The 13,438-nt window shown below is 39.3% G+C and overlaps 2 protein-coding genes across 3 annotated transcripts in view; both read left to right on the top strand.

The window, feature by feature from the left end:
* Positions 1 to 1,214: 1,214 nt before the first annotated feature.
* Positions 1,215 to 7,775, top strand: tymp (thymidine phosphorylase). 2 transcript variants are annotated; one of them, XM_084710836.1, is made up of 10 exons: positions 1,215 to 1,325; positions 3,962 to 4,085; positions 4,350 to 4,552; positions 4,646 to 4,744; positions 4,909 to 5,038; positions 5,902 to 6,020; positions 6,306 to 6,468; positions 6,839 to 7,066; positions 7,237 to 7,377; positions 7,466 to 7,775. In XM_084710836.1, exons 2-10 carry the CDS (start codon positions 3,968 to 3,970, stop codon positions 7,618 to 7,620), a joined length of 1,356 nt encoding a protein of 451 aa, XP_084566962.1. In that variant the 5' UTR covers positions 1,215 to 1,325; positions 3,962 to 3,967; the 3' UTR covers positions 7,621 to 7,775. The 2 variants fall into 2 exon arrangements, with proteins under 2 accessions (XP_084566962.1, XP_084566963.1); XM_084710837.1 differs by lacking the exon at positions 1,215 to 1,325 and adding an exon at positions 2,198 to 2,322.
* Positions 7,776 to 10,210: 2,435 nt separating this feature from the next.
* Positions 10,211 to 13,438, top strand: part of ptprr (protein tyrosine phosphatase receptor type R) — a 33,062-nt gene continuing 29,834 nt past the window's right edge. The window contains exon 1 of the mRNA XM_084711100.1: positions 10,211 to 10,646. Coding sequence (XP_084567226.1) covers positions 10,565 to 10,646 — 82 coding nt within the window. The 5' untranslated portion in view covers positions 10,211 to 10,564. The remainder of the gene's footprint in view (positions 10,647 to 13,438) is intronic.

Raw genomic sequence — 13,438 nt, 5'->3', positions numbered from 1 at the left:
CACCTGGTTATAATGGTTTTATGGTTACCCTCCTCCTCCTCCTCCTCCTCCTCCTCCTCTTCCTTTCTAGCTTCCTCTTTTTACAGTATGTTTGTAGTTTCTTCTGGAGTGAGTGGTGTGTGTGTACTTGTAGTTTTTTTCTTCCCTTTTCTAAAGACTGAAGAGCACACAAATGACAACTGATGAGCTCTGCAACGCAACAGATTGTAATCTTTATAATAAACTGTCATTTATTACAAAGTTAACACTCTGCCTTCCTGTGTGGTTCTTTCACAATAAGAGCTGTCAGTTAACCAGAGTCAGTGGGTTTATGACCTCTGACTTTGGACACTGAGTCTTAACTTTGAGTTAATGACTGATGACTTTCAATTCAAATCAGAGATCATGATGCCTTCAAGGGACATGAAGTCCTGAATTCAGTCCTGAATCACTGAATAATTGACCTCAGTTAGTTAGTTTATATATTTTATATAAGATAATTACGTCTTCATCAGCAGGTTTGCAGGAACAGTGTTTTCTTGCTGAGAGCTGAATGAGAGGATTGATGATACTTTTCTGTCTGTTCAGTAAATATATGACTAAAATGTGAATCCTGATTTTTCTCCCTAAGAATTGAGATCACAGTTCTCTCACAATTTTTAATTTTTCAACAAAAGCATTTATTGCACATGCTTACATACTCAAGTAAAAAAAAAAAAAAAAAACGCACTGGAGACGTTTGCTGTAATGTAACATGCATCAAAGTGCTGAACTTAAGAGTCTCGAGTCTCTTTTCCTCTCACTTTGATTTTCACTGAATAAGTGTGATTGGTGTAGTAAATGGGATTGTTCTGAAGCAAATAAGTGAAGATGTGAGTCCACAGGGGAGACAGGAGTCTGTCGACTGTGAGATTAAATAGATATAACAATTAATCGTGCAATTTTCATCCCTTCACCTCGCTGTCAGACAGCCTCTTTTGATACAGAAGCCAGATATCACTCTGACTGTTCTGACTATTATTTTAACAAACATCATTTGAATCTCAGCTGGATTTAATTTTTCTGTCTCTGTGATAAACCACCTGAAATCTGGAGGTAAATGCAGAGTGACAGGAGTCAACACATGACTACAGAGGCTGTCATTACCCTGCAACACACACACACACACACGAGATGTTGGGACTCTGTGGACACTGACTGAACCAGAGGTGAATTCTTCTTGGTTGTTTAGCAGCTCCTCCTCCTCCTCCCTGCTCTCCCATTGGCCGGCTGACTGTTGACCTGAAGCAGGTTTATGATGAGCCGCAGGGTCATCGGCACTTTGTGGACTGAAGATACCAGAACAGGTACGATACTCTGAGTGTGTGTGAGTGTGTTACTGACTTTTTAGAGACAAAACCTGTGTGCATCATTCAATTTATACACAAAAGATTTAGACAGTCCACCTGAGGGCTGAAACTAAATCATTCTGTTGGTAGTTCAGAGGCAGAGACAGTGTGTTTCTACAGGAGACAGGAGAAGTTCAAACCAGGTGAAATCTGAAATGATGAGGCGGCGATTTAGTGAACACAAATACACCTTTCATTCTGACGTGTGGCTCGCGTCAGTAATTGCTTCCAAATAAAACACATTTAATTCGTAGTATTATCAATCCAAGCCCATAATGTCACAATGAGTTTTTAATGGGTTGTGGGAAATCGCAGAAAAAAAAACTATACAAAATGACAATTGTCATCTACAATCACGGTTTTATGATCTATGTGGAGTAAGTTAGAAAAAAAAATAAATGTTTTTTTTATTTTTACTCCATCAACCACTGACTATAACAGTCATTGAGATGGGGTGAGAAATAAAAGTTAGTGGTCTGCCGATGCCAGATGGGCGTGATGCCGCTCTGGCAACGACCCGTTTCGCGCGTATCAAAAACCGCGCCTGTGGTCTCCAGCCGTCGGTCAGTTTGTTTGTGTTACTGCGTGACTTAAAGGACAATTCTGACGAAACAACTGACTTCATCTTAAGCAATAAAGGAAAATTCAGTGATGTTTCACTTTTACTAAAGAAACTCAGAAACCTTTTTGATTCCCCTCATCTGAGCTCCATGAGTTAGTTTCACTTTCACTCTGACTGAATGAGGTAACTCTGGTCTGATGTCACATGATGAATTTTAATTAGATGTTAGTCTCCGAGTGCAGCTGCAGTCCTTCAGAGACAAACAAGAGAGGACGGATGTTTAAGAGCTGAAGAACAGAAGGAGAAAAACAACCCAACTTTATATTCTTATATTTTTCAGATCAAGATCATTTTTTGGATCTTTTTCCTGCAGCCAGTGTTGCCTAGAATAAGGTATTATTTTAAACATTATTTAATTGTATTGTTTTTATCATGTGTCAAAGAATAAAAATGGCAAAAAGAATGCAATTTAGACATTTAAGCAATTAATTTAACTTCTACTTTGAATGTCTGAATCAAACATAAGAGAATATTTGTGTTTTTAGATGGCAGGTTGAGTGAAGTGCATCCATACAAATATTACTGACAACTGAGTTTTTTAACGGAGAGAAAAAGTATCAGATGATTATAACCCGGCTGATATACAGCAGGTGAACTTTACAGGTGTCATTTTATGTAGATTTGGTTGTTTTTCTTAATTTGAATTCAAACCATCAGGTGGACAGTAAGAAACATGAACAGAACTTTTAGTGATTAATACCTGATCAGAGTGATGATCAGGATTCATGATGCACAGTCAGCAGCATGTCTCCTCTCCTCTCACAGGAAGGAGTCAGAGTTAGTTGCTATGGTTACAGGGACGCCGTGTATCTCTTTTGCTCTGAAGCTTCTGCACAACAACACAGGAGGAAACACGGCAGGCTGACAGAGAACAACAGAACGAAGCACATTTACAGTTTTAACCAGACTACACTTTGATCACCTCACATTTGCATATGGTTTATTTTAGCTAGCTAGCTAATGTTTGCTAGCTCCTGTAATATTAACCAGAGTGCATCTGTCTGAACCTGAGAGTCTGAGAGAAGAGAGGTGGAGCCAGAAAAAAAGATGAGTGATTTAGATTTAGTGGAACATTTACGAGGACAAGAGGAAGAAATACTGACGAGCTGCTTCTTGTTTCACAACCTGCAGCAGCCGACAACGAATAATTTCAAGGTTTTGGTCTTTAGGCAAAAGTCTATTTTCATTACATTAACTTAGCTTCCCTATCTTTGCCATAAAGTGACAAATGAGCCGTTTGGTGAAGAAAGTTTTTAGAAAAGTATTCAACTTTTTTTTGTTGTATCATGTGACATAATTCTGTCCAGCGAGACCTCTGGAACGATGCTGGAAACCTTTAAGAATAACAGAGTCCACATGTGTCAAGTGATTTTTTGGTTTTCTTGTTAGGAGGTGAACTAAAAAGCCTTTAAGTGCTATTTAAAGACACAGTGCCATCTAGTGGATTTTTTGAGTATCTAAAGCGAGAGGTAAAAAAGGCTCAGTCTACACATTTTTCAATAGGTCAATAGGTCGAGGTCAAGTTTATTTATACAGCACACTTCAAACAACCAAGGTTCTCCAAAGTGTTGTATAAGATACGGGGACTCAACATGTCCTCTGACAAACTGTTGAGCAGAACATTAAAGGGTTTTAACTTCAAAAATCATTTTCAGATGATAGCTGATGGGTTCCAAGAGTTCTGGACAGTACATTTTTTTTAATGCCGTATGTAGAAGCAGAACCATCTGATAATAAAACTATCTAGGGTTCTGTTGAGGAGTATGTTCTCCCTCTTTTACTGTAAACACAGACAGTTTATGTGCACGAAACCAAAGCCCGCTCAAACATGATTGGTCAATACTACTCAGACCACAACCAGAAAGCAGAACTCTTCTGATGCCAAAATCTTGTCCCTCGCCAAGAGATTCTGCCTTCATAAGCAGATATCTGTCTCACAAGTTCATCAGCTACTTCTGTTTTCTTCCTCCAGACTGACATGCTGTCGATACCAGATCTGATCAAGAAGAAGAGGGATGGAGGAGAGCTGAGTGATGAAGAGATCAAAACTTTCATCCACGCTGTAACAAACAAAACCATCCAGGAATGTCAGATAGGTACAAACTGTTTAAATTATCCACACTATCCCTTTAAAGTGGGGTTGTATGAGGTACTTTATCCACAGACAGTGGATTATCTAGTGTACACTACATTCCCACTGGTTTAATTTGCTGTTTCTGACAGGAAACTGTCAATTATCACTCTCTCTGAACCAATCAGACTCCACAGACAAAACTGGTCATTTTAGCTCAGAGGTCAGAGGTCAGGTGACTCTGGACGAGTATCTCAAACATTCAAACTCTCTCCTGATGTCTGTTCAGGCGCCATGCTGATGGGGATCTGGCAGAAGGGAATGACCAACAAGGAAACTGAGACCCTGACCAGGGAGATGATGTCATCAGGGGAAGTGATGTCATGGCCAAAGGAGTGGGCGCGGCTGGTGGTTGACAAACACTCAACGGGAGGGGTGGGAGATAAAGTGAGTCTGGTGTTGGCGCCGGCGCTCGCTGCCTGTGGCTGCAAGGTAACAACACGTCTGCACACGCACACAAATGTCACCTGCTGAGACACAGCCATGTACTCTGTGAGGTCATAACCTCAGGTGTGTGTCTGACAGGTGCCTATGATCAGTGGGCGGGGCTTGGCTCACACAGGAGGAACTCTGGATAAACTGGAGTCGATTCCAGGATTCAACATCCACCAATCAGCAGCTCAGGTGCAACAAATTCTTTATTTATACACCTGCTCATCATCTTCAACAAGATGTGAGATACTGTTGGAAAATAAGCCAATCAATCAGTTGATCAATATTCTCCTCAGGAATGACTTCCTCTGACTTTTCATCAGGTCAACATTTGTCCAATAATATGTTTACGACAGATTCTGAAGATCCTGGGATCAGTGGGCTGTTGCATTGTGGGTCAGACGGAGATGTTGGTTCCTGCAGATCGAGTGCTGTACGCTCTGCGGGACGCCACCAGCACCGTGGACAGCTTACCACTGATTACTGGTACTGAACTGGGATTACTTTTCTTTTTTGAAATAATGTTTTTTATTATCTCCCCACATTTCTCTCCCACCTTCATCCCTCCAATAATCTCTCAAATCAGTGGATTACTCTGGTAGTTTATACAAAGAATATGAAAGTAGAAAAGGAGGTGTGATAACAATTAATACAGAAAAATAAAAGTGGCTGTCATGAAATTCCTGCCCTGGTCACGACACTAGAATTTTAAAGTTTGATATAATTCTGATATTAAAGAAATATATATATACTTGATTCCTCTTTGATACCAAAGTAAAAAGAAAACAGGTCCTCGGCACATTAAATGGATAATTTTTTCTTTATGTTATGAACAACCTGCAGATTTTTTTCAGTCCCTCCAGGAAGCTGCGATCGCAACAATTAACGCAAATTCAGCCAAACCCTGTGAATTCTGCACAACCTTGGAATTTTGTCCAATCACTGCCAACTTTACCATAAATTTGACCAATCATTGTAGTTCTAGTTTATCAGTGTTACTGACATTTATCAATGACCTGTGTCTTTTTTTCAATTTTCTCTTGTTCCAACAATTTCTTTGCAAAAAAAAACACAACATGCATCACATTTTTTAGAGAAGCTGCTGTGACATCAGGAGTCACCCACAAAGCCTGCAAAATCCTGGAGGCACGGAGTTTTAGTCACTTCAGCACATTGGATACTATAATGAACAGATATTGTATTGTTTTAAACACGTAGTATTGAAAGACTATTGAAGTATTGATACTTTTGACAACTCTATAAATACTAACGTAACACCACTAACAGTACCACTACAGCAGTTCTGCCAGTTAAATATGAATTTAACTGTGTTGCTGTTCTTGTTTCAGGTTCCATCATCTCAAAGAAAGGTGCAGAGACTCTGAACGCTCTGGTGCTGGATGTCAAGTTTGGACGAGCTGCTCTGTACAAAGACCTGGAGAGCGCTAAACAACTCGCACAGTCACTCGTAAGGATACATTAATTATTTAGAAAACTTTCTGAAGATATTCTTTAAAACAGTTTTAACTTTTAATATGAAGAGGATTCAGCTGATGCTGAGTTTACTACAACTGTCATGAAATGTTTAATTTAAGGATCCTGGAAGCACCAGAAAATACCTCGTCTAGTCATAAAATTTACTGTTTCCATACAGAGTCACACCGAGGAGAAAACCTTCAACATGTTGTACGTTGATGATGATGATGATGATGATGATGATGATGCTGATGATGATGGTGGTGGTATTTTTTAGATGAATGCAGGAAATGGTCTGGGCATGCGTACGGGGGCGGCGCTAAGCCGTATGGATGGTACGATTGGTCGATGCGTGGGCAACAGTCTGGAGGTGATCGAGTCTCTGGAGACGCTGAAGGGGCGGGGCCCCACTGACCTGATGGAGCTGGTCACAACTCTGGGTAACGACGCTGCTCTGTACCCTGAAGTACTCAAGAGTCTGGCCTATCAACTTGTGCACTGACAAAAACTTGATTTTAACTTTATTATTATTGTTGTTGTTGTTGTTTTAGTTTTATAAAAAATATTCTTTTTTTAGAGTTTATGATGAGATGGAAAATATAAGTGACTGGTATTTCAAAAACTGTATATATCCCTTTAAATTTCATACTTTTAATTATTGAACTTAAATAATCATGATAATTCTGAATGAATGGGACAAAAAACTGCAAATTAATTTATTGCATCTGGATAATTATAGTATAAAGTAGTTGTCTCACAGAAATGAAGCAAAAATAAGTATAATAATAAATATTGTTGCTGTTTCTATAGGCGGTGCGCTGCTACAGATGGCTGGCTTGGCGTCCGACCTATCAGAGGGCAGAAGAAAAATTTGTGATGCTGTGATTGGTGGAGCTGCTCTGGCCAAGTTCCAGGCCATGATGGAGGCTCAGGGCGTGACCAATGAGACGGCCCGGTCACTGTGCTCCGCCTACTCAGATTATTACAGTGTCCTGAGAAAATCTGAGCACCAGATGGAGCTGAAGGCTCCTGCAGATGGTAAAAAATAAGAATATTTTACATATTTTACATTCTTAAGTAGCTAAGCACTTACATACAGTATTTACTTAATTTTTTAAAGATTATACCAGATTACATCATATTTTAATCAAGTGTGTGTGTGTGTGTGTGTGTGTGTGTGTGTGTGTGTGTGTGTGTGTGTTCTGTAGGTGTGGTTCTGGATGTTGATGGTTTGACTTTAGCTGAAGTTCTTCATAAGTTGGGGGCGGGACGATCAAAGGCCGGAGAACCTGTCAATCACAGCGTGGGGGCGGAGCTACTGGTGTCACTGGGTCAGAGGGTCAGGAAAGGTGAGAGAGGATGATGATGATGATGATGACGATGATGATGATGATGCATTCAGGGACACTCTGTTAAACTGTCTGATGATGCTTTCAGGTGTCTCCTGGCTGCGGCTCCATTACGAGGCCCCGGCTCCGACTCCAGACCAGATCAATCGATTGCAGAACGCTCTGACTCTGGGATCACATGAAGACAAACAAACACAGCAACAACAACCGAATCTGGTTGAAGAACTTCTGCTTCCTCATTAACACACGTGTTAATACTTATATTTATTAACACTTAAATATTGTTATTGTAACAACAAACGAACCTCTGTCTCCAAACAGTGGACGACTTTGGGGATCAAACACCTGATTGATATTTTTACCATTTTCTGACTTTTTATAAACCAAACAAATGTCTTTATCCACAAACTGATTAATTGATTATCAAAATAAATGCAGATCAATTTAGTAAATTTTGGTAATACTATACATGTACATACAAGATGTTTTTTAAAATGTCTTTTTTTTTATCATTTGAAATTAATTTTTCTTTATTCAGTAAATGGCTCCACCAGACAAAACAACGTCAGATGAGGTGCAGTTACTGACATTTCTAGACTATTGATTAAATATTGCTTAATAGACTTAACAATGATGAAATTCTTAATGGTGCTTTATCGATCATCAATTAATCATTAACTCCTGGCTGCAAAAATGCAGATCAAAGGTTTGGATATTAATTTAAATAGTCAAATTTTGATTTTAATAGTAACTAAGTAGATTACATAGTGTAATGGAAACTTCAGCACAAGTAAAAGAACAGACGTGGAAAATCTACTCATAAAAGAACAAGTACCTTAAAAAAAAGAAAGGAAGAAAAACCTACATAATTACTAATTTGAGTATTTGTAATTAGTTACTTCCACTGCTGGTCTCAGTTCATGTAGTAAATATTACAAATCAGTCGGCTAGATTATCACATAAAATCAAATTATCCAACAGGTGGTTCTAACCAAGCAATCTGATTGGTCAACTAGACCTTTAGAATGTACTCAAATCAGCAGTGACATCACTAAAAACGTGACTCCGCCCACAGCGTATTAAATGTTTTTATTCATGACAATAAATCACAAACCACAGTGAGCTGAAAACAGACAGTGACCTGTTATTTGAGTATTTCTTGTAGCTGTTTATTGAATAATTAAATAAAATGTCTTTAATGATTATAATTTATGGTGCTGTCAGATTTCTGCAGACTGTCCCTTTAATCCTGTGTGTGAGATGAGGAGGATAAACGCTAACAAATATGGAATAAAACTTTGGAAATCTTTCTTTTTTCATTTGATTTTTCATTTTGGACTTGGATTGCATACACTGTAAAAATAATAGTAGAGATGATTTATTTTAAGTAAGTTTAACTTATATTGAAAACAACTTTCCACCGATTGAATGTATAAATATATTTTAAATGTACCTTTTTTTATTGAGACGTACAAGATACAAATCTAATAAGTAGTTAGTAAAACTTTTTCAAAACTAGTCCCGAAACAAACAAAATATAAAATTTAATCAACAATGCTTAAAACTTTAATTTTTCAGGAACTAAAAAAAGACAAATCAGGTTCGCAGCTCACTGTGAACAAGTTTTGAAATACTGTTTTTTTTTACATAAATTGTGTTAGAGTGTAACACACAGCCTCCTCATGTGATCTAGTTCATACTGAGCATATTCACATGACATTTACTGTTCTGGATAAATAAACTTTTGATTTTATATATATTTCAGTTACATATATTTCTTCAAGCTTATTAGAACCAAGAATTTTTTCTAGTGGATATTTAGTTGGTGGAAAGTCTTTTTTTTTTTTTTAAAGGACCAGTGTGTAATAATTACAGGAATTTATGTACATAAATGAGATATATTATATATAAGTATGTTATTTATTATTATTATCAATCAACGTAAACTCATAATCTATATGTTCCCCTTACTTCAGAAATAGCCATTTATAGTAACATATTGTCGGGTCGACTCACGGAGGGCGTCATCCTGCGCCGTCTACGGCAGCGCAGAGCGGACAAACTGCACTAACAGTGAGTCTTGGGAAGCCCTTGGCGACCTTACGTAGACGTCGCAGTGTAAACACGGAAGTAGAAAGGGAGGATAGACGCGGGTGATTGCTGGCAGACCATTTAGCGTTGTGAACCTTGACTGGCACAGTTTTGACAAATGGAGGATCATATATACACTGTACCAGAACAAAAAGCAGCGGACAGTGAATCCCCGTCATCCAAGAAGCGGAGACGCAAAGAAAGTAAACGCAAGCGTGACAGGAAACGGCAAAAACACGAATCAACATCGGCATAGCGTTTACACGATGGACATCACTGAAGGACAAATGTTTTCACAGTGACGCCGAGGTTGCCTGTTTTCTGCTGGACAGGTAATTCATCCGACACACATAATTGTAGTTTGTTGTGAGGTAGCTTTCGCTCGCCATTTTGTCCGCTGACGGCCACCGTACTCCTGGTGAGAGAGGGTCGGTGTCGGGGTAAATCCTCTTAGTTGCAATCTAAGGTTTGAACGCTAGATGCCACTGGAAATCACACACTTCTCCTTTAAGTTTCCATGCAGAACAGATTTATATCTTGTGTTTCTTCAGTCGTCCAGCAGATGGTGATATTTATTTTATTAGCTAACAGTCCACGCGCCGCCCGTCGAATTTCTAACCACGCCCACACCAGACCCCGCCCCTTTCCGCGTGCCGCAGCGGGCGCTAATTGCTCCCTCCTCCCCTTCCTCTCTTTCCTCATCCTCAGCAGCCTCCACCTGAGCTCCATCTCCTCTCACACACACACACACTCCTCTCTCTGGTCTCAACACATGGACCAAACCTCCGCCTCTCCTCCCGGAGCTGCTGCTGCTGCTCAGCGGCTCGTCCTCCTCTAACCAGGCCGCCGCAGGACACCGCAGGGCGGGGAAGGTGCGTGGCGGGGTGCCGGTGGTGGTGGCGGTGGTTCTGGAGCGGACCTCCGGAGCTCTGGCAGCGTCTCCTCCCTCCTCATGCTGCATGCTGCTGCTGCGGACACACAGATACATGCACGGACACACACACCGTCTGCTTTCATTGATGCATTATTATTCCTGCACTGAGAGGAGCTGCAGGAGCAGATTTATTCCAGACTGAGCTACAGAGGAGGACGAATCATGAACCATAAGGGAGGAAGAGGAGGATTTGTCACCATGTTTCTGTTCTTGTGTCTAACATGGACACAGCTGCTGGTCACAGGTAAGCGTCTGTTGTCTGCATGTCACCTCAAACCAGAAACCAGGGCAGCTACACAGCTCAAATCGATGGACTAGCCTCTTATTTTGGTAATTAAATCGACCTTCCTGTCATTCATCCTGTAAACACAATCAGAATTGTCTGCTACAGCTCCTCAGAAGAGCATCTGCTTGCTTGCAAATTGCGTTGGATCAGATAAAATAAGCAAAACAGCCTCTTTAATTTATTTTGTGACATCTGTTATCGATTAATCCTTAAATAATGTTTGCTGCATCCCTAAAATCTCCTGTTTTTTGGAGGATATTGAGCATTAAAATCTTCACAACAGAAGCTCAAACCCCCCACAACAATATGGCAGGATTATAATTAAAATATGGTGCAGTCATGTGCTAATTTGTCCTTAAATTAAAGGAAGAAACACAGAGGAAACTCATGAAAATACCCATACAGTATGTGGAGAAATGCCATAAAATATGCTGAATTTAGTTTAAAAAATTGTGTGATTTTATTTATGAAATACTGAATAGATCCTTCAGGATGATACGGTGATACTGTAATGACATTTGCCATAAAATAAATATTTTTTTCAATTAATCATTTAGTCACAAAATTCAGTTTCCAGAGGTCAAACTGTCTAAAGTCTCAAAATGGATCCAGTTTAAAATGAAATGAAAGAGATAAAAACAGTAAATCCTTACACCAAAGAGTCTGGATCCAGAGAATATTTGGATTTTTGTGTATTATTGTTTGTTTTTGTTTGTATTATTTGTCTGGATGGACGTCAGTGGGTCAACCTGTGCTTAAATGAACAAGATTATAATCCAAAAAAATTGTAGCTTCACAAAATGCAGATAAACTCTCTGTGATGTCTTAACGTCACATTTCCTGTATTCAGGTCAGAGATAAAACCACCAGACTGAAGTCTCACAGATCTGGGCGTCTGATTGGTTCTCAGCTGCAGTTTCCTCAATGACCATTAAAGATGCTGGCTGTAGAAAACACAAGTTGAGATTTCTGGATTGCTGATAAAAGGAGATTTGTGAGATTTTATTGGGCTGCAATTAAATATTGTCATTATCGATTGATCTGCTGGTTAGTTTCACGATTAATTGTTTAACCGTTGGGAAAGATGCTCATTGCAGTTTTCTCAAACTGACGTCTTCAAATCACTTCGGCAGGCCAAAACAGTTCAACAATGGATGAGTTATATCCCGCCCCTTTTTGGGTTTGTTCATCCAAAAAAAAGGGCGGGGCAATAAATATTCTGAGGTCTTTGCCAGGTTAAATGCATAATATAAGAAAACTCAGTCGCTGTTTATCTATTAGGAGCCCAAATCCTCTGACCAGTCAGCTGAACAATTCGTCTATATCTTTGTGGATCAATGATCAGCGTCGTTAAAACAATTAACAAATTGACTTTGGGTCAGTAGGTTTCAGACATTTCAGGTTGAGATACATGAGTCCAAAACCTCGAAAATGAAAAGAAACAGACAAAAACAGAAACCCTCACACTGAAAATGTTCGATCCATGACTATGTTTAGTTTTTACTGGTCATGAGGTTGTTTGTCTGGATGGACCTCTGGAGGGGAAGATTGTAAAACCATGTTTTAATCTAAACAAGACCTCAAAAAACACCTTTAAAACTTAAACCCACTCCTTTTCTTTATCTGATGATTGTTTGAAACTGCAGCATAAAACGTTGCGATGTTTGAACACCATGTTTCCTGTGTGAATATTATATTCAGGTCAGAGATAAAAGGTCTCAGAACCAGCTGCCTGATTGGCTCCCAGTTGCAGTTTCTCTGATAACCATTAGGTTCTGAAAGGTTTAATGTGACTGCAAAATAAAAATGAATATTTGATATCAGCACACTGAAACAGTAAACCTTTACTGGTATTTTTAATAATTATAAATAACTATAAAAAAACACAAATAGAGCAAAATGTATGTATATATTTAACTTGAATTAAGAAAGATCAAATATGGGTAAAATGCTGCCTCTAAAGCTAACAAATAAAAACTATCTGCCTTATGTTCTAGAAAAACTGTTTTCATATATGCCAATAATATTGTGCCAAAAATATTGGTTGACTGATATGAAATATATTATGATGGATTCAGATACGTTAAAACTTTACTAATCCCTGGAGTTAATTTACTCCTGTAAAAGCATAAATGCATCAGTAATTATAATTCAATGATATGATGTCATCTGTAAGGTGCTATTCTGCATGATGAGTACTTCTGTTTTTTGAGGAGAGGAATGAAGGGTTTGAGGGATGAAGGGGTTGAGGAAAGGGATGAAGGGGTTGAGGGAAGAGATGTAGGAGTTGAGGGAAGGGATGTAGGGTTGAAGAGAGGGATGAAGGAGTTGAGGGAAGGGATGTAGGGTTGAAGAGAGGGATGAAGGGGTCAAGGAGGGGGATGAAGGGGTCGAGGAGGGGGATGAATGGTTTGAGGGATGAAGGGGTTGAGGAAAGGGATGAAGGAGTTAAGGGAAGGGATGTAGGGTTGAAGAGAGGGATGAAGGGGTTGAGGAGGGGGATGAATGGAGTCAGTTCATTGTTGAGCTGCAGGAGTAGGAACCTGAGGTTTGGACTCGATGAGCCTCGGCGTTTTGTCCCTCTGAGGTTCCTGTAAAAGAAAGAATTACTTACTTACTAGTAAAGCTTGTCTTGAGAGTAAATCAGAGCTCCTGGGGAGACCTGAGTGGACGCGGGGATCTAAATATTTTTATGCTAATACAGTTGTTATTGTATTTTGTGCTACTACTTTAACCTCTAACAGAGTATT

This window comes from Lutjanus erythropterus, chromosome 22, assembly GCF_056507025.1.
Source record: "Lutjanus erythropterus isolate fLutEry1 chromosome 22, fLutEry1.hap2, whole genome shotgun sequence".
In the NCBI taxonomy this organism is placed as follows: Eukaryota; Metazoa; Chordata; class Actinopteri; order Lutjaniformes; family Lutjanidae; genus Lutjanus; species Lutjanus erythropterus.
Note: the sequence above shows the minus strand (reverse complement) of the source record. Positions and strands in the feature narration are given on the sequence as shown.

Bases quoted from the DNA above. Each gene is read 5' to 3' on its own strand.
- tymp (XM_084710836.1), top strand. From the start codon at position 3,968: ATGCTGTCGATACCAGATCTGATCAAGAAGAAGAGGGATGGAGGAGAG. The intron at 4,086-4,349 runs GTACAAACTGTT...ATGTCTGTTCAG, and splicing joins CATCCAGGAATGTCAGATAG to GCGCCATGCTGATGGGGATC. The intron at 6,469-6,838 runs GTAACGACGCTG...CTGTTTCTATAG, and splicing joins GGAGCTGGTCACAACTCTGG to GCGGTGCGCTGCTACAGATG.